This window comes from Vidua chalybeata, chromosome 18 (genome assembly GCF_026979565.1).
Source record: "Vidua chalybeata isolate OUT-0048 chromosome 18, bVidCha1 merged haplotype, whole genome shotgun sequence".
Classification (NCBI taxonomy): Eukaryota; Metazoa; Chordata; class Aves; order Passeriformes; family Viduidae; genus Vidua; species Vidua chalybeata.
Window position 1 is genome coordinate 6,633,164 of NC_071547.1, and position 25,484 is coordinate 6,658,647.

Genomic DNA, 25,484 nt, shown 5'->3' on the forward strand with positions numbered 1-25,484 from the left:
TTGGCTGAGCCTCGCAGTGTCCGATGGGCCCTGGGGACGGGGGATTGTAATGGACTTGATTTTGCACCAGGGCTGCATCTTGAACTGATGCTCGAGGGCTAAGGATAGTTATTTTATTGTCTGTAGGTGTTACTTTTATACCCTCTGCATCCCAGCAGCAGACTCGAGGGTTTTCATCTAGCTGTGTGGGTTTTGGACATTTTCTTCAGGTTCTTTAAGTGTTCCCTGTGTATGAAAGGTATTTACAACCACAGCCTTCCCCTGCACGCTTTCTGAGATCTCAGAGCTGTGTAAATTCAGAGGATTAAGGCTGAGTTTGAGCTGGGCTGAGCAAACAGGCAGTGATATCTCCAGCCAGTGGATGGCTGTGGGATGTGAGCTTGTGCCAGGCTCCTCCAGGGCTAATCATTATTTCCTGATCAAACAGAAAACGTGGAGTCCATCGTGCAGAAGTGTCTTGCTGTGGCATTTTAGGGGTAAGAACAGTCTCGTTCCAGAGCTGAGGGCTGTGCACCCACATTATTCCCAGCTTTACTTCTAAACTGGGCAGCGTGTACCTTGAGTGTCTTTGGAGATTGCAGCTGTGCTGTGGTGACAGAAGAAAAATGGCTTTTCAGGAAGTAGTGTTCCAAGTGATTTAGGGTTCCTGCCAGATCTGCTGCAAGCAGAGGTGCAGTTGCATAACTAGCTTGGGCTGATAGTGATGGGAAAAGAATCACAAAGGTTTTTATAGTGGACTCCCAAAATCTGTTGCAGGGCCAGCTTGGGCTTCCAGCCTTTGCCAGGGTCTTTGTCAGTGAATCTTCACAGCTGCTGGTGTGCGAGGTATTCCAGGGAGAACTGGAGGAGGTACCACAACCCCATTTTCAGATGAAGTGTTCTTTGGTGTCTGTACATCCAAATAAACAAATAGGGAGAGAGAATCTGTATGTTTCATGGAGTAACTGCCAGAAAAGAGGCTCTGAAGAAAGGCCTAATTCTTCCTTATCTGTAACCATGCAGCCAATTAGAACCATCTGCACTCCGTCTGCAGCCCAGACAGACAAGGGGGCTGCAGATGGAGAGGCTGTAGCCTGCCCTGGAAGGTGTCAGAAAAATTCTGAAGTGAGGACAGGTAGGAGACAGTCCTGGAAGCAATAAGTAGTAAGGAACAAAACAGTTTTCTATATTCTGGAGCAAGATTTAGCAGTCTTGTTTCTGGAACTGAGAGAATGGGCCTGGACCCACCAGCCTTTGCTGGAGAAGGGGATTTACTGGACCTGTGACAGCAAAGGTGGTCAGGTCTGCAGACTCCTGGGTTGGGCAGAAACCACAAGACCTATTGACTTTGGGATCTGACTTCAGGTACTGTCACTGTGTGAATCTGCAGGTTTTACCTGATGTGCAGAGGGTGAAAATATCTGCTGCTCTGGGCTCACCTTGGGGGGAAGGCTCCAGTGGGGCAGTTTGTCAGGAGGCCAGTCTCACCTGTAGGCTGGGATTTCTGGATTGAAGTCCATCAAGGTGCATCAATAAACGTCCCCTCTTGTGATGTACTGTATATTCTGGATGTGCTTAAATTTTCCAGCAATTGCCTGTGCACAAGCACAGATGCACATCCAAAAATAGTAAGCTCTTGTGCTAAGTGAGGTCCCCAACTTGGAGGTCATAAACTTTAGTAAAAGAGCAATCACTGGAAGGCTCTTTTAGTAGAGGAAATAGAAAGGAAACAAAGGAGGCAAGAACAGAAACCCCATTAGCCCCCTCCTGCTCTGTGCCTGAGGCTGCAGAGGTCTGCATTTAGCAGCCCACAGAACAGCCTGCTGTCACCCTCTGTCAGCAGGGACATGCTGAGTTCAGTGTCCTGCCTTGCCAGGAAAAAGTCCTGTGGGCTGTGTCCTCTGCTGAAGCAGGGAGAAAAGGGACTCTGGAGTGGGTTTTCTTGTCACACAAAGGTGGCTTTGTCCCTGTGGCTGCCCCAGGTCTCCCTCCACTGTCCCCCCATTGGAGGCAGGAGCAGCCTTGGCCTTGGGGCTTAATTCACGGCTGTTTGGAAAGTGCTTGAGATTCTTGGATGGCACTACAAGTGAATGAATTATTTCCTTGGCTTTGATCCAGCTATAACTGTATTTCATGAATTAATTTTGCTAGCAGCTCAGCAGTGAGACAAGCCTTAAATCTCCAGACAAAATAGGGATGAAAAGCTGCATTTCAAAGTAGGGAATTCTGTAGGATTCAGTAAGGAGAAAAACAGAGATTTGCAGACCAGTTTTGTGGTGATAGGAATCATCTGAAAACCTGCAGTGAATGTGTTGTGGGTACCAAGGGAAGACTTTCCCTAAAGCATTAACAGAGGCCCCACCACCATATGAAACCAGATTGAGTTTAAACCAAAAAGGCGATTTATTGGCTTTGAGGGCATCTGTAGAAGCGAATATTGCCCCTCAAGCCAGGAGGGCACGATTTGCTGGTGCTCTCAGGTGATGGCATTTCCCTGCCACAACCTCCTTTCTCCCCCATCAGGGGTCCATGTCATCTCCTGCAGCATCTTCCTTGCACCTGCTGTCACATCACAAGCTGCCTTTGTGAAGAAGTGTATGTTTGTGGTGATTTCTGTTTCTAATGTTTTGCTGAATATCAGTTAGCAGATACCATTTCCACGTGACAAGTTTTTGATTAGTTAACTGAAGATTAGCAATTTGATTTTTATCTCTGTAGCTTCCCAGTAAACAGCACAATATGACCTCCTTCAATTGGCATCTTGAACTGCTGCTTTAAAATGTTACCTTTAAACTAAACACCAAAGTGAGCAGGTAAACACTGATTTATATTCCTTTATCATTCATGGATAATAATGCCAGACAGGTATTTTCCTTGCTCTTTCCCTAGTAATTGACTTTGCAAGTTGAGCTGTGTTCTGGTGTGTTCTGTGCCTCCAAAACAGTGCTAGTTATTTTAATTTTGGTAGAAGAGTTGTATTTTGGGGGGTTTTCAACTTGATATATCTGTGTGTGCTCTAAGAGGAGCCTCCAGCCCCTCAGGACTCCTGTGCAGGGTGTATAGAGGTTGGGTGCTGACTGATTCTCTGGGAGCCTGGGCTGGAAGTGGAAACAGCTGTATTTTATTGCCTTGGTTCTAATTTCAATGTGTCTGTGACCCTAAAGTGCCAATGCATCATCTCACTTCCCAGGGAGGGGTAACTTTAAACAAGTGAGTGATTTGGAGTGGAATCAGCATGTTGCACACTGAGGCAGTCAATTCACTAATTAAAGGAGAGGGGGAGGAAGTAATCTGGAGCAATCAGCAGGGCATTTCATTCCAGTTCCTAATTTTCTTTTTTTGTTGGGCTTCAGTTTTTGAGAGAGTAGAGAGCTAATGATTTTCATGAGCTCTTTTGCAGTACTGAAGGTGTGTGCATTGATGTGAGCAGTTGTATTGAGAACTCCATTCATGAAAGATACAAATACTTGTCATGTAACTGCTTGAGTCAAAAGCAAGGCATTTAGAAAAATATCTGTGGCTGAGTTTTGGCATAGTAAGCAGCGCTTTTAGGGTATTTCCTAATCTATTCACCTCACATTAAAAAATAATCGGAATAGATATCCTGCAAAACATTCCCATGACGGTTCAGTTTTTACCCTTGAGCAGTTAATAAAAGACATAAGGGAAAAATGTATCTCGCTGTAGTGACCCAATGTCATAGTGATTTGTCATATTATTTCTTCAACTCCTTTTCCACACAGTGTGCATAGAGAGGGATTTTGGTACTGTCACTGGGAGTTCAGCTTCCAGTCCTCAGAGATGCCAGGGATAGCAGAGTAATTCCCTTCTCTGATCTCACTTCCAATGTTAATCATTATGACATGACATACCTGCTTTTAAACTGTGCTTAGATTGTGTGTCACAGCCTGGTTCAGGGCAGACACTTAACACTTAGAAGTGTTCAACCTCTGTTGTGTGTTTGGATCCCATTGATCTCTCTGGCTCAGGGAATTTGTGGTAGGGCTTTAGAAGTGCCTTTCTCCATATGAATGCTGCTGTGAATCACAGACTGTCAGCCCCAAGGGGGGTCTGATACTTCTCAGATCAGAAACAAAACAAAACCCACCTCCATTTCAGTTGAACAGTTTAAGGCTTCCCTTCAGGATGCTGATTTGCTCATGTGCCGTTGAGGTATGGTTTCTGAATTAATCTGAAGTGAGCTAATTTTCATACCCAGTTTCAGCATCACTGGAATTAACCAAACGCATAGCCTGGAATATTCATCCTAATCTAATCTAAAATTACTCTTTGGGTTGTGCATGCCTAATTATTCATCTTAAGTCATCTTTGGAAGATACACACTGTCTTGTTATTTATACATCTTAATGCTTAAAGGTGGCCACAAAGAACATAAAGAACTTACCATTCTCTTTTTTATTCTCCTTTACAGAAGGACATGTCACTAAAGCCTCAGGAGCGGAAGGAGAAATGGGAGAGGCATCCAGGCAAGAAACCTAGAGAATCTGAAAACTGTGTATCTGCTGAGCCAAGTGAAAATGGCCATAACAATGATGCGGGGAGCTCCGAGAGAGAGGCAGAAAGAGGCAAGGAGCGGATGAAGAAGAAACTCCCCTTGAAGCTATCCAAGCAGGTAGGGAAATGCTTCTCACCTGAAGAGACTGTCTTGGTGTTGGGCACTGTGAAATGTTGTCCTTGCTGGTAGCTGAGGTTGTCCATGTAAATGGCTTCTCTGGTAATCTGTGCTGGTGAAAACAATGCCTCTTAGGAGATTTGTGGCCAATGCACAAATCCTGTGTGGAGGGCAGCTTCCATAGGCTGAAGTGGAAGCCAGGTGTACTGAGTAATGTAGGCAGGAAGCAGCAGACCTCCCTGGTGCCTTCAGCTTTGAGACAGTGCAGTGGTTCTTACAGTAGATTTGTGGCCCTGATGGTCTTGAACACAAATAGGAATCATCCATCAGATCACAACCTCCTTTGGAGGATTTATGCAGGCTCTGAGGAGGAAATGTGCACCTGGGCAATGTGCACCTGGAAGTTGCAGACTTCTATGTCCATCTCACAACTCGAGTTTCATTTACCCCCAAAAGAGACTGTTGAGGAGGAGAGACTATTCAAGTATTTGAGAAGTGGAAAGGCATTTTGCAGGAAACTGTGCCTTGGGCAGTCTTTCCTGTGTACCCTTCTAAAATGTGGTAAAGCACTAATGAATGAAGAGTTGTCATGCTGGAGGGAATTATTCCAGAGACTCCATCTGAGTCGCAGTGTGTACAGAGGGGCAGGTGACAAAGAAAAGGCACTGAGGCTGGCAGGCTCTTTATCACTTAACTGCTGCTCAGCAGGGAGATTTGTTAGTGACTTAGTGTGCATTCATGGGTTGGCAATCCCCATGGCACAGCAGCATCTCTCCGTGGACACTTTCCCAGCTGTCCTTAACAGGGTGCCAAGTGGCAGCCAGTGGGAACACCAGTGTACTTGACCTTCCAGCATTTGTTCTGAGCTAAGAAACACACTAAGATGAAAAAGTGGTTTTTATTCTCCATTTCTCTAGCAAAAAAAGAGCTGTTTAACTCAAGCCACCTTCTGTTCTGTGAAATTAATCCCGTGTGTGTGCCAGACAGCCAAAGATTGAATTGTCCAGTTTCTGGAAGTGTTTTTTCACACTTGCAATACTTTTAACATTTAAAAATATGGTGAAGGTTATGTCATGAGACACTCCCCTATAACTTCTCCACCACATACTCTTTTGTGTTTCAGCATATTGATTTAGAAGGGCTCATCACATTTTAAGTTAGAAATTCTCATGGTCTGGTGAAAGTTATTTCTTCAGTTCTGTTACACTGCAGGAAATGCAGTGCATGGCAGGGATTTGCATAGCTGTGGATGTGTGAGACAGTGGGGAGGTTTCCCCTTCCTGCAGGAGGAAAAGGTTGTTAACAGTGACATCTTCTACATGAAATTTAAAACTGTTTCACATAGCTGCGTCCACTAGGGATTTCATGGCACTTCCATAGAAGCCTCTGGGGTAAGAGATTTTGTTGCACTGACAGATTCCAATTTCTCTCATACTCTGCTGCCTTAGTTTACCAAATATTTAGTTTCTTTGTAATTCAGCTTTGAAAAATGAGGATGTCTTTTACTTACTTCTTTTGAATAGTATTTGGCTGCCATCAGTGGTTAAATAGGAGATTTGCTGCCGCATTCATAAAAACCTGAATTCAACTTCCATAGTTTAATTTTTTTTAAACCTGTAAGGATAAGAAATAAACTCTTTTTCTAAAAAGAGTGAGGAGCTTGCACAAAGAGTATAAAAGAAAACCTGTGATGAGTGGCTCATTAATACATGGTGCCTCTTTAAATAGGTCACACTTAGAATTCCTGTTGTTGGAAAGGGAGGTTTTTTAAATACCTGCTATTATCCTAGCTGATACAGTTGTGAAAACCAGACAAGTTTGGAGGTCTGTTAAGTTGATTAAAGTAGCAGCAAAATCTAAACTACATAAACTAGGCTATTTTTAGTTCAAACTCATTATGCAAATGATATAGACAAATTCAATAATTTTCCTTTTTTTTTAGTAATCACAAAGTTCACACCTAGAATTCTGGCATTTCCTGCCAAGCTGTCTGGACAAATTTGCTGTAATATTAAGTTTCCTGGAATTTGGGGGGTGATTTTTGCATCTCAGGGTTATTAAACATAGGTTTATACCTAATTTGGATAGTTTACTGTAATTAATGCTAATTATATTGAGATGTTGCTTAGAAATTACTGTTCAATTTGAAGCTTTCCTTCTACTCTCATCCCTTCTCTTCACAATGCTACTGAATTGTCATCTTTTCTATGCAGCTTCCTCTAATAAATCAAATTGGGCATTATAATTATGGCATTCTGCTAATCCTTGTAGAGAGGTGCAAAGTGGTAAGCTGATTTCAGTGCCAGGTTGTCTGCTTTGTTTAGAAAATTAGATTTATACTTCACTCCATTTGACAAAGCATCCAGATTGCTATTGCTCCTGAATATTTGGTTGTTCTGTACCTCAGGCTATGGGGAGAGGGCTGCAAGAGCCAATCTGTCCTTTCCAGCCTATTACTCCCGACTGTGTATAAAAATCATTCAAACACATTTATCTCTTACTGTAACTAAGCAGAGGGAGAAAAAGGCATTTCAAATGGTCCTTTTCTCCAAGATTTGTCAGAGTTTGGGGCTGCTGTCAGCACATGTACACAGGGAAAGATGCTGACTTGAAGCTGCTATTCTACAATGGGGATCAACAAAAGCTCTTGCAATCACCAGGATCAGGTACATCAAGGATGAGAAAGTGTTCAGAGCTGTGGTGTATTTTGGTGTAGCCAGAGTGGCCTGCAGTAAATCCAGCCCCTCTGAAAGGCTGTAACGCCTCCAACACAGGAGCATTCCTTGCAAGTTGAGTCATGGCCTTTTCAAAAGGCCCTGTCCAAAGCTAACCCAATGGTTGGGGCAAAGGGACAGTGCTGGTGGGGGAGAGCAGCCTATCACCTCTTTAAAGGTTTTATGTATAATTTGATTAGATTAAGTAAGAGGTACATATATGATGAAACCTCTTAGTTCCAGTACTCCCTTATGTGTCCTATGTTCTTCTTTTGGTTTTTGGAGAGTCACTCTTTGAACTTTGAGTCAGTCTTTGATTAGCCTTAGCTGAGCTGTTCTTCTCTTTTCTGGTTTCATTTTTGGAGTTGCTTATTCCTCTGAATGTCTGAGCACCGTGGACATAGAATAGTTGGGGTTTTGGGTTTTTTCCGTCTTTTTCTGGGGTTTAGAACACGTTACCCTTTCTGTACAATGACCTTGTGAAAAGAGTTGGGGCTAATAGGAAAGAGTTGCTGTTATTTCCAGTTAGTTTAACCTCAAGCTCTCTGTTTAGTCAGCTTGGGAGCATCATGGTGTGTTGAATATATTTAGATGTTAAATGCGGCTGTAATAACACAGTGTTCTGCAGATAGTCATTTGTCACGAAGATTAGTGTCTTACACCTCCTCCTTCCTTTTCTCACCCACTGTTTAAATCACCCGAGATGAGGGAGAGTCTCAGAGAAGCTGAGGAGAGCAGGGTGGTGTAGCACGTATTTAGTGCTCATAAATAGCGTGCTGGGTTTGGAGCCTGGGAGGAGAGGGCAGGGGAGTTAACACGGTCCTGTTGCTCCGGAGGCGTGACATCTCTGAGACTTCAGCAGAGCTTCCTGGAGGGAGGGAAGGCACAGCTAATTCCCGAGCCTCATTCACTCCCCAGCCTTCCCCAAACTGCTGAGTGCCATTGGTGATTAATGTATCGTGTTGCCGCGGCTCTTGCTGGACTGGAACTGCTAAATTGCATTAACAAGTTTGATTACCTATTCATGTGGTTTCTCTGTGATGCTCATCATCTCGTTATCCAACCTTCATTAATGGATAGAACACCCTCCCTGCCCCCCAGGAGGGCTGTGCTCTGGGTTACTGCTGATCTGAGCTAAAGGTGATACACTAAGTCATTTTTTCCATCCAGGATGCACGTTGTTTCTTCTGATGTCTAGGTGAAAATTGATAGCTCCTTTTCAAACCATTTACATACCCTTGGCCCCATTTGTGAGTGCTGGTGGTACTGAAAGGCTGTGGGGCCTTTCCCAAGACAGAGAGAAACTGTCTAGAAACTTGTCTGGATAATGAAATACTGTGGAAAATTTCCTTTGGCATCATACTGCTCATGCTGACAGTTGGGCAATAGGACTGTGTAGCTGCTTGAGTTTTACTTGCATTTTTCAGATAACGGTAAATAGTATTTATCATGCTTGGATTTGTAGCCACTGGTGGGCTGGAGGCAGTGTGTGCTCCAGTGGTGCACGGTTCAGAGGCTGAAATGTCCCTTTCTTAGCTGAGGTTCAGCTGCCACACAGGAGAGTGAGTCTGGAAAATAACCTTTGGAGTCTTTGTCTTTAGCCAGAGGACACGGATATGCCTGTTCTTCCGTGGCTTAATAATGTAGCATTTGGAAGCTGAATTGTGTCTAAGAGGCTCTAGATATAACAGTAACTTATTCTGTTAGCTTCAGTATCTCTACTAAAACCAAATGAATTCTAGGCAGTCAGCTTACAGGAAAAAAAAAAAAAAGAGAAGAAAGGTTGCCTTTAATGTGGGTTTTGGTGATTGTTTTGGTTTGGTGTGTGCTGCTTTGGTGTTTGCATTTCACTGCTTTTGAACACTGAAATTATACAAACTAGTTTCTTTTTGTTTCTAATTGATGTTACCCTTTTTGTTAGCAGATATTGTTATTTAAGTATTCTTTGAAACCAAACAACAAAGCAAGAGGAAAAAAGTCCATTTTCTTTTAATCAGTAAAATGTTGCTTAAAAGCAGGATCCATTTCTACCTTTGTGAGTACAGGAATGTACAATTTGGACACGAAAGCTCTTACACCGTTTTTTTTAAAGCAGGCATTTGTGTTGGCTGGGAGAGCAGGGCTGATAAGGTGGTGCCATTACCTGTGTGAAGCCTCTGTCCCAGACTTTGGCCAGGCTGTCTGGAAAGGAGAGCCAGGGTTTGGCTTTTGGTAGCATCCAGAGTGGACGTGGCTGGAGCGGAGGTCACCGGGCTTGGTGAGTTGTGGTGCTGGGCTCCAGCAAAGCCTTCCCAAACACCAACTCCCTCTGAAGTTACAAACAGCCTGGCTGGCCCCAAAGCTCCTGCTGAGGGTGTAGGGCAGGGTCCTGGCCCCAGGGATTTGGGAGGAGGCCCTTGTTCCAGCTGAGCAGGGCTGCAGGCGCAGCCACAGATGGCCCTGCCCTGCTCTCTCACGCTAATCTGCAACTGCAGAGGCTCCGCAGCTGCTGGGAAACCACTGGGGAGCAACGGTGCAAAGCACTGAAATGGGCAACACAGCATCCAGGCATTAGGTTTTGCTAATCCAAGGCCTAAAATCAGCCTCATTTCAATCAATAGCAATCTGTTTGCACTGTCAGGAACTAATTTAAAAATCTGCTTTAAGTCCTGGTTAGGCACTTGGTATTCTGTTTTTTGGATCAAAGTGGAGGGAAGCAGTGGGCATAGCACAGCAGTGGCAGGAGGAGGAAAAATCTTTTGTAAATAAAAACTGGATGTTTATTTCCCAAATGAAACCCTGCTATTACAAAGAAGTGCTGTTGTTTTTGCTAAATTTATCCAAGAATTCATCAAGATTCTTGAAGTGGCTGCAGAGCCCGCTCTGCAGCAGAGGGAGAACTTTGCAGTGCGTGTAGTTTGTTTAAAATGCTGTACCAACCCTAGACCATTAAAGTCTGCATTATAGCTGTGGCACAGGTAACTTCATCATGGGATTGCAGCCACCTCTGGAGAGCTACAGAACGGCTCCCATAGCAGATTTCTGTAACACACTGCTTCAGGAGTAGTGCAAAACAGTGCCATAAACCCTCTGGGAACTGTGACAGGAGGCGGCCTTTGCTTAAGCCAGAAAAAATGTATTTCAAAACCCTCTGCAGTTCTGGTAAGGAAACATAAATTGAAGAGATCATGCTCATGAGAATTGTGGGGTGTCCAACTATTTTTAGACTAATGCCGAAGAATGAAACAGAAGCATATGCTGGATTTTACTAAACGGCAAATATTATTTTCTGAATGGTGCTGTAAAGCTTGTTTTGGCTGCTGGAAGTGTGGTATGTAAAAGAATGTGGCTTTGCCTTGCTCACTGAATAGTGAAACGCTTGTCTGGACCAGTGGGTTCCCGTTTAGTAGCTGACCCTCCCTTGCCAGTATGGCTGCTCCATGTGCCCCACTTGTCTCTGCTTTCGTAGAGCTCTCCTGATTCTTTTAGAGAGGCTCAGCTGCCTGTGCTGGCTTGGGCAGGGCTGGCTCACCTGGCCAGCATTTTACTGCCATGGGCTTTTCTTGAGTGAGGATTTGTTCCTGGGTGTCAGAGCAGGCAGGGCTTGGGGGGCTGTGGGGATGGGGATGCAGTGCTGCAGTGAGTGCCTTGCCACATGCGCTCTGCTCCCTGCTGTGTGTTTAAGGATCACACTGCTGCTGTTCACAGCATCAACGCTGCTGTGTTCACAGCTACACCCCAAGGCTTTGCCTGCAGCACTGGCTTCTGCTTTCTTTGTCCCTGCTTTTCCTCTACTCCAAAATTCCCCTCTGTCCCCACTCATCTCCATGTCAGCCTCTCCCAGCAGCAGGGTGGTCAGGCCTGCAGATGGCTGCTGGCACTTCTTAGGACGTGTTGGAGTAGATTTGGAGAGCACGGTGACGAAAGCACTGGATGCTGCCAGTGCTGCCTGTGCTGGGCTGTCTGCAGTGACTCCAGGGGCCCCCACCTGGGCTCCCCATGGGAGCAGAGGCAGGAGCTGCAGCCCCAGTGCAGCGTGGCCGAGCAGAGCTCTGGAGCTGGAGTTACACACTTGTAGGCATTTCCTAGCAGGGGCAATCCAGGGGAAGCTGCCCAGAGCAGCTCCCATCGGGCAGGACTCATCCCCAGCAAACAGGGGCTTGCAAACGGGTGGTTTGCAACCTGATGGTCCTGGTGGTTTCAAAGTTAAGACAGGTCAGAAAATTCAAGTGGTAGGAAGACAGTTAAGGCACGCTGGTGCAGTGTTAGGAAGTGATATTGTATGTGTGTGGGGAATCAAACCAGTTATAAACTCCATGTTTTAAAACTCTTACTGGTCACTTTTAACTTCTCTGCCTGCATTGAGATGACTGATAATGACTTTAGGTCACATTTGCTTAAACATAGCCTCAGAGAGGAGCAGAATAAAGGGAAACAAGGCGATCCTCTCTTCTCGATGACAGTCTGTAAGTAGTTGTGAATGAATCTCATTAGAGCAGCTTCTTTTGAGAGGGAGAAATAAAAAGGAAATTTCATTGCTAACAACTTATGTGGCATTAGATGCTATAAAAAAGGTTGTTGGTGGTCATTGGTTACATTGTTATAAAAGAAGAGCTAAATGGTCTGTAATTTAGAGAAGGGGATTTAATTACATGAAGTAATTTTCTGGAAGCTATAACCACTTGTATCTTTTTTTCTGTTGAATATAAGTGGTTGACACAATGCTCTAAGTCCTCTTTCTTTTCCTCCTTCCTTCCTCTCACTTTATTTGTTTTTTTTTTTTTTCTTTGAGAAGGTACCAAGATAAAGCACTTCTGTTGGATCTTGTGATTTTAGCAAGTTGAAAAATGGAGTAGCGTGGGCTATTTGAATAGATTCCTTGAATAGAGCCCTGGCTGGAGGTTTTTATTGTAAATCTCTTCATAGCTGTGAGACAGGACGTGCTCCAAGTGTCCTGTGAGATGTGTAGAGACATTATTCCCAGGTTCAGTGTGAATGCTGCAGGAGGGGCTAGGACCCTAAAGAAGCCACAGTCGTTTTGGATGTTGTTTTTCTGATTTGGACAAGAAGCATCTAAAGGGTTACTTCATCTTGCTTTAAGCTGCCCAATATTTTAGCTAACTTTGCAGAAGAGGCTGGGATCTGTTACCTAATTGTAGCCTCTGTTCCTCTGCTTGCACCACGTCTGCATGGTCTTTGGGATGATCACAGGTATTTTTATTGGTGTGAAATAAGCACAATTGATGCAGACAGCCAATATTCTTCTCCTAGCACACTTATCAGTATGATGACTAAACCATCTGCGCCACACCAGTCTAAATCTGAGCTGATTTAAAGCAAACAAAATGACATCCCAATGTGGTTGAGGCAGGATAAATACCTTTTTCATGAGGTACTGCTACTTTCCTCATGCAGAACTTGTCCCTGCTGACTGCTGGCCGTGGATCTCAGCTTCTGCAGGAGGCTGCTGGGATACCCAGTGTGCCAGGGCCTGCAGCAGGATGGCTTTGACAGCTGCCAGTCGTTGCCTGAAGTCATTCAGTGGCACTGGTCCAGCTGACTTGGCTTTCCTTGTGGAAGCCTATCAAAGCTGATGCTGTGTTCCACCTCCCAGTCCTCTCCCCTCCCAAACTGCAGCCTTGGGCAGTGTTGCCCACATCCTTCAGCCTCTTTCTGGGTGGATTCTTAAGGGAGATAATTTTCATACTTCTGCCTGATGGATGGTTTACACGAGCTGTTGAGAACATACCCAGCTTGAGTGAGCACATCTTTGGTTCGAAGGCATCTCTTAGGTAAAATAAGCACTTGCATTTTTCCTTCCAGCAAGGTTATTAGTAGCTATTCAGGTGAATGCCATTGCACAATTGTTTTGGCAGAATCAGTCTATTTTCCCTAATGTTTTGTCTTAAACAAACATAAAAATTAAATAAAGACAGCAGGGGTTTGTGATAGATTTAAAGCTCTTCCAAACTTACTGGCTGGGAGAGTCCTAACGTGTAGTTGGGTATGTATCTTCTAACTCAAGAGGCGAAATATGTTGTGTCTGTCTGTAGGCTTTTCCAGCTATTAGCACTCTAAGTTGATTCTAAAATTTTTCTGAAGTTTAGCCTTGAAATTAATTTATTTTAAAAAATCCTAGCAACATTTCATGTGTTCATTTTAGGAATTATACTTGTAAAGTCTTGTTATTGTTATATGCAAAAGCTGGTGCTTTTTTTTCTTTCTGGTAGCTTTCTTTCAATTTTGCTTTTTTCCACAGTTGGAATTGTTGAGATTACAAAGCAAAGTATTCTTTGGGTAGCTGCTAGATTCTGAATGTTGGTCTCTGAAGTCAACTGTGTAAATAAGTGCAGGTTTTTAAATTTCAAACCAAATCTTTTATCTTCACCTTTTCTTCCCCATTCCACTTTCTTCTGATTAAAGAGTTTCAGTTCAGCTCTAGGGAAAGGAGCACAGGCTCGATTCTTCCTTCATCTGCAGATCCATTGCCAGGTGAAGATTAGCAATGGGTTTCGCTTTGCTCTCTGACATTTCCTCTCACAGCTCTGCTTGACTCATTGAACTGAACAGTAAAAACAAGGAAAAAAAAACTCTCTCCAGGGCAAATCTTTTCCACTGGAATAATACTGCTAAAAGAATCCAGGGACGAGGTAATGGATCAAGTAGGGGGCATTGTCCAGGGCAGCTTGAATAACAGTGCCTTGGTGACCAGCCCTGTGATGCTGTACCATTGCAGCCTCCTGCAAAGTGGTACTAGATCTCATGAAGTTGTTTTTCTGTTGGTTCTCAAAAGTTTCAAGTGGTCATAGGGCAATATTTTATAATTTGACATGACATTTATTGGCTGTAGTGTCAGTCAGAAATATCTCTTTGGAGTTAGAGCTTCAGTCCTTTTAGGGTCGGAGCTGGAGGTAGCTCAGCAGGACATTGCAGAGTACATCTGCAGCTTTAACATGAAAACAATGGATGTTCCACTTTCCAGTTACTTTTTAGCTGCTGTGGAGCAATTTCAGTGTATAAAGGTGTAAATGGCGATGTCAAAAAGAGTCATATTGTGAGTGTTACCTGAACTGAGGGCTTTGAACTTGTTCCAAATTTGTACATGTGCTCCTTTTCTTCCTGGTTCAGACTGCAAAAAGCAGCGATAGAAAAATAAATCAGTCATTCTTTCCTTACTGCATAGGAAATAACAGCTGAACAAAGCTGAGGTCCTCAAAACCCAAACCCGATTCTGCAGAGGATTTGGTTTTTTCCCACCTTGTGTCCATGCCCTCTGTCAGAGGGGCTGGCAGTGTCACCTGGAATGTTCCTGAGCTGTGGTGGTGTGATGGCTGGGAGCCACTGGAGATTGCTTCCCCATTTTCGTCTCTCACTTTCCTTGCGGCTGCCTCATTTTGTTCATAAAGCAGCTTGTAATTGAGTGTTTGACAAAGAAGTGTTTACAAGCAGTGTTTCTTGTGCATAACTGCCTAGCTGAGGGGAATAACAATTTGGGTCTGAATTTCAGCCCTCCTTTGTCACTGTCGTATCATCGTCAGTGGCAGTGCTGTCTCTGCTTAAAGAGAAAGATGGATTAAAATTGTTTCAGGGCATGGCACCCGAGTGGGAGTGCATGGTCTTGGAAGAAGCTGCCAGCTTTCCTTTGTGGCCCCTGCTCGTCCTTTGTCAATGTCCTGATTTTGAGTGCACCAAGGTGTGTGCTGATTAATTACCAGATGTGGTGACTTAGGGGTTTTTACACCCCTGGAGTCTGCAGTTTTAGGGGGAATTCTATTCTGGCCATATGAAATGTGAAGGTTGGAGCTCTGCCAGATTTTAAACCTTCTCTAGCCATTGTGGTGGGTGAGATGCTGTCCTAATCTGCATGGGGATATGGTTGGAGTTCAGTCTTCATGGGTTGGAACTGACAGTGCAGATGGGACCGATGTAATCAAAATAAAAGCCACGTTTAGATATCACACAGGAAGAGAGGGGCTCTAGGATTAAGCTTTTTAGTTCAGGCAGCATGTGGGTGTTTCAATTGTCCATGCTAAAACCCTTCTGCAAATTATGCCAACCAGGCAGGGTATGAAGGGAATAGCAGCAATGAAGTTATGCATGAGTAAGGAACAGCTCAGGCTTTATTTAGACCCATTATAGGCCATTAGCAAGGGTTTTTTTTTTTTTTTCTTTTGAGGGGGGTGTCTTTTAAAGGGGCTGTTTGCAGGAATTAACATGTTTGCTCAGAAGTGATGGGAATCAGCCATAGGGAACAAGCAAAGACAATCCCTAGAACCACCCACAAATCACCAGAGGCACATGGAGCTCCAGGCTCACTCCAGGTTGGGGGGCTGAATGGGATGGTTCCCAGTAATACTGGTACCAGTCTGTGACTAAAATCCTCACACAGAGTGAAAAGAAATAAATCACAACATTGAAACAAAAGTCATGCAGTCAGGCATGAGTAAGAGTGGTACTCAGCATTGTGGCCAGTGAGATTAACTCCTTTCCTGCTGCTTGATGCAAGCCTGAAGTGATTTCTGTAGCAAGTTTGCCAGTGTCAGATCTGCTTTTCTGGGTAGAGTTATTGCCTATTGGTTGATACTGATGTGTTGAGCAAAACCAGACCTACAGTCAGAGCTTTACTGACAAAACTAGGGGAGGGTTAATGTGATGACTGCACTGCTCAGAGCATCTGTGAATTAGTGCTGTTGCTTGTCAGGGTTATTTGACTGTAGCAATGTACTGAACTGTTAAATTCCTGTACAAAGATGACCACACCACTCTCACATCCAGCGTGCCTTTTATTTGTCCTCATGCAAAGTACTGCAGGTGTTTTGCTAAGACATCTTCCAAATCCCCATAGCCTTGTTCTGAATCATCCTGCTGCTTTGAGTAGCTCGATAAATAAACAGTGTGGTTTTATATGCCTCTACAAATGCTGGTCTCTTACAGCTGGGTATTTCCTCCCTGTTTACCTGACTTGTCAAGAGCAGAGGGAGAAGAAAAATGTCTTTGTGACAGCTTTTTTTTTTTTCCTTATAGCAAAGCAAAGGAATAAAGGGATTATTTTTTTCCCCAGACAGTCTACCCACAGCAGCAGCACCAGGGACCTCTAGTAAATTGATCAAGGAACATATTTGACCTTAGGGCTGCTTGTTAGAGAACATTGTTATAGGCACGTTGTAATAGCAGATGTAATAAAGTCTGCATTGTCCCAGAGAAAGAAACCAAAACAGTAGCATGTTTTGTGGTGGGTTTTTTTGCTGGTGTTGGTGGGGGTTTTGTGTGTGTGTGTTATTTAGTAGGAACTGCATTGTTGTCTGATAATCTTGGGTCACCTCAAATAGGCATAAGCCTAAGGCAGAGCCAAAAGCAGATATTTTGGTAGTTAGTAGAGACTTCACTGACCCAAGAAACAGGGAAAGAATATTTTTCAGGAATTGGCTATCTTTATAGTGCTTTGTGTTCATCCAACTATCACGTAGCTTTGTAAAAATTACTGCAAAAACCCATTTTTATTCCTGCAGCTTTTGAGTCCTAGCTGCTTCAATTGCATATTTGTCTTGCCTTTTCTTCAGTTATACAATTACCACCACTCTGGATCTCAGCATTTACTGACCTGACAGTGTACTTTAAAAATAGGAATTTATTTACAGTCCCATGGTAACTGGTCATCACAAATGATTATTTTTCTAGGAGAGTGTTTCAGTGGCTTGAGACTTGGTGCTTGTGAAGTCTGAACACATCTGTGTGCTCTTCCTGTGAATAAAAAAATACAGGAGAGGATAAACTACGTTGGGAGTTTCTTCCCTGTGAGGGTGGGGTGGCTCTGGCTTGGACTGCACAGAGGAGCTGTGGCTGCCCCATCCCTGGAAGTGTCCAAGTCCAGACTGGATGGGGCTGAAATTGACCCCATAAGGATTCAGTTAATTGAGAGCCTAAATCCCAGTGACTTGTTGATGCAATGTGCCCCTCGTTCACTTCATCATTTACACAAATCCCACATATCAAGTTTACTCTGATTTCTAATTTCATATTCTGACATCTTTCACTAGAATAAATGTCTTTCTTCTACTTTGATAGATCCAGGCACATAAAATGTAAAAGCTGTTTTAAGATATTTGTTGTGCTCCATTAATGAGACTCAAAGTAGGATTTCTGATAATTCCAGAGGCTTCCTTCTGTGGCATCATGTGCTCGTTTCCTAATGGTTATTATTTATTTATTTTGGCAGAATGTCTGTGACTTACATAGGCAATAAGAGGAATTTCTACTGCTTCAGCTGTGTTCATTTGCAGGATGTAGAAAAGGAGAGGATTTTTGCAGCCCTCAGCACCATGTGGCCCACATTGATCAGGTGTGTCCTGCTGTTCAGAGACCTGTGGAGATGAGCTGTCGTGGCCTGAGGAGAATCTGCTAAACCTGCTAAAAAGCTGAAGGGCTTTTTCACTTGCTTCCTGCAGCAAAGGCTGTTAATGCAACTACACAAATGGGAGCCCTCAGTTAATTCCTAGTTAGGTATTGACACACTTGTTGACTTGGAGCTTGTTCTGACAGAATTAAGATTTAATCAGAAGTCAATCTTTTCTTTCTACCTATCCAAAAAATGAGCTGTTTCCAGTGCTGAACTATATATGTTACAATAAATATTAAGCAATGATACATTATTTTTCACCATCAGATAATGTCTTTCACCTAGTAGTCACTCTGTAAGGGATTAACTTGTACATGATATTTTTATTTCTGTATTGAATATGAATCTTGATCTCTAGCGTGATGGTACTTGGTGTCTGAGTTGGGTTTTTTTTGTGTTTCCAGACTCTGCAGGCTCATAATTTTAAAACCTCTTCTCTTTGTTCTCCTCAAAAAATAACTCTGTCTGGGAGAGGAGGAGAGGGCATATTCTTGCCAGTAGTGTTAGTTGGTAAAGTTGTCGAGTTTAAAGGATTTCTGCTACCAAGTTGTGCTGCTAGATTATTGGGCAGGAGAATTAATTGCTTAGTCATCCTTTGTGTGGCTGCTTATCTGTAATGGGGAGAAAATAATTTTTACTTCATTTTCAAAATGTTTGCAATACACAGAAGAAAAGTAGCAGGGGACATGATGATTATTGTATTACCATACAGGAAAATACAACACTATTTTTTCAACCTGAAGAAGGAATAGAGGAGGTCATTGCTGTAGGAGTCTGGGTCTTGCAGGATTTAAGGGACCAGCCTTAAGTTGTGGAACCCTCAGCATCCAGAGACTTGTCTGGATTTGGAAACAGCACTGGCACATCAGCTCGGGGCTGACTCAGAGCACAGCAAGCTGGTTCAGATGGAGGACATGGGAGAAGTGACTCCATCCAAGTCAGTATTTCTGCATCACGCCAGATGAATGTGCCAGGTCAGGTGCCCAGGATGGATGCCAGCATCAGATTTCAAGGACTTGCTTAGAGGTGCTGAGCACCACTCAATGATTTAATCCAGCAAGAACTTTGCAGAAAGCTCTGGCAGTTGCTGAGGATGATCTAATGCTGGTATTAATCATCATCTCATGATTGAGAACTAGGTGTGAGTACTGAGGGTGTTTCCACAGTACAAACCCAGGCAAGGATCTTGATAGCAAACTCGCTGAGCCAGTTTTTAAACCTAACCATTTTCTTTTTCTTAATTATATACCCTCTAAAAGTCTTCTAGGGTGAAGAGCTGGTTAGAAGTACTGAACGTGTAATTTTGTGGTTTTCTGTCCTTGGTAACTGGTTCTTGGGTAGCTTTAGGAAGGAATAGATCCAGTTAAGGAAGCTTGAAATAGGGCTCAGGTATCTACTGCTCTGAAATAGCCCCGCTTGATTAGAGTGAGCTTAGAGTATGAAATCTACATAGAGCTGATTGCAGTGAGCTAAACAGCCTTGCCAAGAAAATAAAAATTCTACAATTCAGTGTTATTTCATTTATTTTATTTTTCCCAGAAGTGGCATTTGTTTATGTGCTGCCCTTAGCTCAGAGTGCCAGACCTCCACCTCTCATGTGGTCTCCTGGTCCTCCTGCAGTGAGTGCAGGAGCCCTTTGCTTTCCTCACTGACCTCAAGTGGGAAGTGGCAGAAGGAGTTGTCAAGGTCTAACTGGGTGTGAGGGTGGCAGATCTGTGCTTCAGGGGGTTTGGCATCCAAAAGATTTTTCCTACCAGAAGATGGGAGGGAAATAGCAGCTGCCAGTGGGTTGTGTTGGCACCTCCGGTGTTAGTGGCTTACATTCTGTTTGCTGAAACTAACTGGAAAATATTCCAAATTCTTAAAATTCTGCCTGCCCAGCAAAATCCATGGGGAGTGTGGCATTCCTGGGCATGGGAATGATTGCCTCATTTAGCAACAAGTAATGACTATTCAGTGGCACAGGCTTCAGCAGAGAGGAGGAGCAGGAATGCAGGCCCATGGGGACCCCAGCTTGTTAACCTGGGCTGCCTTGGACTCTGCTACCTCACGTGTGCTACCTGGAAGGAAATCTGGGGTGCATTCATCCATGTCACAGCCCAACCTTGGCTTTGCTTCGTACGTGTTCCCGTGGAGCTGCTCATGTGGAAGTGGGACAGTTGGGCTTTGTGTGAATGTGAATGCATGTGCATGTCTGTCAGGTTTACTCTTGCAGCTTAACCGTAATTCATTACATAAAGCCTGTTTGTCACACATGACTTTAAATATCCACGGGCCAGTCTCATGTACTAACTCCAGTGTCAGTTGTAAATACAGTGAGGAAAGGACTGCAGTTTACCTCAGATCCAAGCACAGAGGATGAATGTAGCCCATGATGGGAATCCTGCTCCTCACCCAGTGCTGTACCTGCCTTTGTTGAAGCACCAGAGGTTCAGGTGACTTGTCAAAGGCTGCAAAGCAGGGGAGCAACTCACTGACATTTGATATCAGGAGCCTTCTGCTTCCCAGTCTGCTGCTGATTTACACTTTCATCCTTCAGTACACATAACTGCTGCTTGAATTAAGCCGTGACACGTCTTCACTTCAGTGTAAAATTATTTCAAGTTAGACCTTGCACAAGGAATGTTGTTCCTTCTGCAAACACCGCGTCGGTTCAGCCCGTTCCCACCTGGTCCGTATGCCAGTTCAGCAGCACCGACTAATAAATTACAATTATTGAGGTATCAATTCATCATGTCTGAGGCATGGTGTTGCCTGTTCCACTGCATTGACCGGAGCCGTTTGCTGGCTGCTAATGTGCTGCGGTTTTACTCTGTCTTGTCCCGTAATGATGGCATCCCTTGTACCAATTTGAATCCTATTAGATTGCAATTAATTTCTCTCTGCTGCAAACTGAGGCTGAGTCAAGTGCTGTTCAGTGCAGAGCTTACAACATGGATATATCACAAGGGTGAAGTGCTAAGAACCCAGCCTGAACAATTTTTTAATCTGTGCTTCATGTTCCCCAACTTCCCTAATGGCACTAATTAGCAAAGCAAATTCCTTGCTTTGGGAGCACAAGTGTGAGCAAGTGAGGAGCAGAAGGATAGAACTGGTTTGAGAATGAGAATCAGAAAGGGGGGCAATTGCAGAAAGCTGCTCTGGTGGGGGAGGGATCTCTGCCTTCAGGTACAAGAGGTTTTTATTTCACTGCAGTGGGACATTCTGCTACAAGACTCGTTGAGCTGGCTTTGTTTCACAGTGAGTCATTTAATGCATGGAAAGTCTTGCTACAGGATCCATGAGGAGCCTATTCAGGTGTGGCTTTGATGTTCTTGGTAGGAGAGTGCCTGGGCAAGGTTAGTGCTGTTCTAGGATCGATGTTTCTCCAGCAGTGCAGGTGTAGCCTCATGGGCACAGTCAATACACAGGTGCATTGAAACTCCTTCCTCAGAGGGAAGTCCTCAGGGCCCCAGGAAATCTCTTAAGTGGTCTTCCTCAGCTCTGTTTCTGTAAACATCCTGAGAATGCCAACACACAGTGAAGTCACCTGGAGAATAGCAAAAGTGAAGTAGCTTCAGGGAGGAAAATTGAAAAAAGAAACCAAAACCTGTCCTGGGACAAGAACCTCCATCTGTCCTTCTTGGTTGTCAATGCAGTGCTGGAGCTGTGCTTTCAGTGCTAAATAAATATGTAAATGTCAGCATGGAGTCATAAAACAGTTTTGTTTTATAGTTCAAGTCCAGATTTTGGAGAAGGAACTTGATTGCACCATCACAATGCGGTTTCTACTGGACAGATTGATCCTTGGAAGCAAACTAGATTAATACTAGGAGGAGACGGATTTAGAATTCGTCCTTCTCTGTGGTTTCTATAAACTGAGCAATACTTCTGGGCTCTTTGTTGCTCTAGCAATTTTCTCTCTGTTGGATGATGACCCTTTCAATAAGTGGTCATCCACATTGAATTTTTCTGACTCAGAGCTTAAAAAACAGGGCTTTTTATTGACTATAGAATTCCCATACTGTAGCTTGACCTCGCTGTCGGCTTTCTTTGGAGACCATACAGAGATTTCAGCTAATGCCAAAAGAAGCCGTTCACCTTTTAAGCTTTCTTTTCCCTGGCTCATAATCTACATCTGAGTGAAATACAAAGTATTGCTTATCTCCCATCTGCAAAGCTTCAGTAAGCTCTGGGCTACAAGAGTGCTGCCCGACAGCTGTGACACCGCTCTGCAGCACCAGAGCTGGCACACCCAGCCCTGGCACAGGTGGCTTTTGGGGCAGGCAGTTCCTCAGACAAACTGGGCATATTGCTTTAATTTTTCTTGACTTATAGAACCACTCACATTGGAAAAGACCTTTAAGATCGAGTATTGCATGTGAGCTTTGTAAACTTACTGTCTTTATTAACTTAAGATTGCTGTCACATATGACACTGAGAGCCCTCTTGGCTCCCTTCAGGAAAGGGAATGGATTTCTACTCGGTGTAAATCCAAACAAGAAAAGGAAATGCTGTTACATATTAATATTTGTAATTTCTATTTGAAATCTCATGTTGTATTTGTTCCAATTTTTTTGTTGGCCTTTCACTGAGAGTTTACAGCTCTCTGGGGATATCTGCGCAGAAAAAAATACTTGGGGTGGGATAGGAAGGAGAAGGAATGAAGGAGAGGATGCAAAGAAATTAAGAAAGCTTCTACTAAAGTACGATTCTAGTACTGTTTGTCAAGCTGAAATGGTTTTATCTTTAATTTTGAGGCAGGCACTCTGAATTTCATGTGCTGCTTTCCTCCTTAATTAAGTAATTTTGTTCTACTGCATATTTATACCATGTCTTACTACTGTAAGTAAGTGGCTACAATATTACCTCTAAACAAGGCTTCTTGAAATGATTAAAAGTTGATGTTTATGTATACCTTTATGTATACTTGTAGTTTTGGGCCTTTCCACTGGAAAGAAATATTTCACTCTGATTTACACTACATGAAAATCCCCTTAATGATAGCAGGAAGAAAAGGTGGTTTCTCGAGTGAGGTGCAGAAGGTGTATGGGTCATCTCTAGATCCACATATGACCTTCAGCAGGTTATTTAAGGTACTTTGCTCCCAACTGTTCTGTGTCTAAAGCCAGGCATAACACCTTCCTATTACACACAGGAGTTGTAGGTTGACATTTTGTGACCATTACATATTCCAATATTGCTGAGACTGGGATAGCCTATAAAAAGAACACTCTAAACTTCCACATGCTAGGAGTAGGAATTTGACTTTCAGACTCCCTTCAGAACACCCCTAATACAAAGCTATTAAATCTGCATGCCAGATCACAGAATGATGTAAATGGTGGATGTTGGTGGATGAAGGGTACAGATGGCAGTCTCTGGACCTTGTCAAAGTGCTATAAAAATCAAGCTTGGAAAAATGAAGGTTTTGAGAGTACCTTGTTAGGTTTGTGTGGGGATTTCACACTGGGCTTTTGCTTTGAATTACTCAGTGCTGCTTAGCAGAGGAGAGGTGGTGACTTTCCAACTGCACCCGTGGGCTGAATGCAGCCTGCCAGATAAGTTGGCTTTTTTGTCTGTACTTACATCCAGGTATCTCTGGATGATGGACCTCTGATTTACCCTAAAATAAAAAATTGCAGGAGGGGGTGGGTCCACCAGCCTGACACATGCTGATCTGTGCTCTTTCTGGTGAGCAGGGCTTCTTGGGAAGGGAAGTGCAGCACGTTGAGGTGGAGCTCCAGGGAAGCAGAGGGGCAGGTCTCCATCCTGTTCCCAGCTTGGAATGCTGGATTTCCCCACCGTGGTTTCCTGTCTGCCCCCTCCTCCTGAGGGCTGCTTTGCCTTGCGGGCTGCCCCAGTGACTCCAGTGACTGCTGGAGACTGACTGCAAGCTGGTTGCAGTCAGAGGAGATATTTTTACACTTCACATTGCCTGAGGGTCTGACCTGTGTTCCCTTCTTTGCAGCTCTCCCGCCTCTTGCCGTGCCAGGGATGTGAAATCCAGAACCTCTCCTAACGTGCACTTGGCAGTTTGTGTCTGTACCTCTCCAGCTGGAAGGGCAGTGGGGGTTGTGTGCATTGATTGTTGACCCTTTGAAATGTTGGCTCTTCCAATTGCTTGAATTTTTTATAAATATTAAGTCTCTGCATAAATGCTCTTGCACACCTTCTACAAAGCATAAAAGAGGAGAGATTAAATTGAAAATTAGGTATATTGGACTTCAGAGCACAAAGATAAATACGTATTTAAGTTGAAGTTTAAATGAATAGTTCCTCTGGATATGTACTGGTGGGTTCAGAGGGTAATTTTTTGTCTTAACCGTAATACGTTCCACTGCAGCCGTGCAGATCTAATTAGTGCGAGCAGCACTAACAGGGCTGAGGCACTTTCACTGTGCTGGGCAAGGCAGAAGGAAACCAGAGGCAATATTCTGGACTTTTCCCCCAGTCATCATTAAGTTTCATTCCTCTCAGTCCTGGCAACTTGCTGATGTTTCCCAGGCCAGTGGCCTGGCCAGGGAGGATATTCCATATGCTGCATAAACCCAGAATATCCCTGGAAAGGGTGGGTACTCCAAATATACTGCAAGCTAGTAACTCTTGGATTAATCATCTTTATTTTGGTTGCTTTTTTTCTTTTTTCTTTGACTTTTCTTGAACTACTGAATAAGTGATGCATGAAGAGAGTGATTGCCAATCCTGTGTTGTCTTCAGTGGTTTTTAGCTGGTGCACCTTCAAGGATGTGACCATCTCCATTTGTTCCTCTGCCACTTGACATGTCCTATTTGGCTTCTTACAGAAGTACCAGATTTTGCACAGATCCATCTGTGTTCTTCTCAGGGGCCCTATTTGGAAAACACATTTTCCAGACAGGAAGTTATTCAAGAATACTGTTGGGTGCTTTTACAGTAACGCAGACAAACCCCATGTGAATATCCTCGAAGTGCAGAGGTATTCTCAGATCAGAGATGGATTAAAAAAGTTTAAAAGACCATTTTATCATGTAAGAATTAGTTGATCCTCATTTCTGCATTATTCTAACATCAGTCACAACTGATGGCAAGTCATCACAATTGTGCAGCTCTAACAAAAATGGAAGTTAGGTCCATGGCTTTGAGAATTCCTGTGTCTTTGTTTTGTAAGCAGTCATAAACTATCTTAAAAAGATAAAACAATGAAAGATTTGGGTTTTGATTTAGAGATAAGGAAGTCCTGTATGCTGGTTGTTCAGTGTTACCAAATATTCAGAATCATAATATTGTCCTCAAAATAGATGATAATTCAACATAAAATATTTAAATCTGTATACTTGCCATTTAGGTACATAACTTTCAAATCCTGCAGTTATGGGGGCTGCTTAAAAGGCTTTATGAAAAGAAAAAAATTTAGATATTCAGATCCCAAGACTCCAGGGTGTTGACTTTGAGAAAAATCTACTAAATATCAGAAGACTGCCAACTCTCTTGAGTTAATGACTGTGTTCTCCTGTCACAATGGTTGTGCTTCATTTTGCATTATAATGTTGTCTAACAGCAAGTGGCACTTCTGATTCTTTTGTAATTTCCAAGCAAAAGGCTGTTTGCAAAATAAACATGCTGAGCATTTCCTAAACCTAATGCCATCAGCAGAAGTGAACTGCCTAGCTGGGTCAGTTCTTTGGTGGAACAGAGATGGCTGGCTTCTCTTAATAGTTGCTGCACAGATGTGAGCCCCAAATTGTTTTCCTCCTTCCTTCAGCTTGAGCAGACTGCAGCTGTGCTATGCCAATTTATTGCTGCGCAGTGGAGAATGAAGCAA

At 43.5% G+C, this 25,484-nt stretch overlaps 1 protein-coding gene across 6 annotated transcripts in view; it reads left to right on the forward strand.

The window, feature by feature from the left end:
- FBRSL1 (fibrosin like 1) overlaps positions 1-25,484 on the forward strand; it is a 501,855-nt gene that overhangs the window by 129,501 nt on the left and 346,870 nt on the right. For all 6 annotated transcript variants that reach the window (XM_053959334.1, XM_053959335.1, XM_053959336.1 and 3 more), the window contains exon 2: positions 4,412-4,612. In XM_053959334.1, the coding sequence (XP_053815309.1) occupies positions 4,412-4,612 (201 nt within the window). The remainder of the gene's footprint in view (positions 1-4,411; positions 4,613-25,484) is intronic.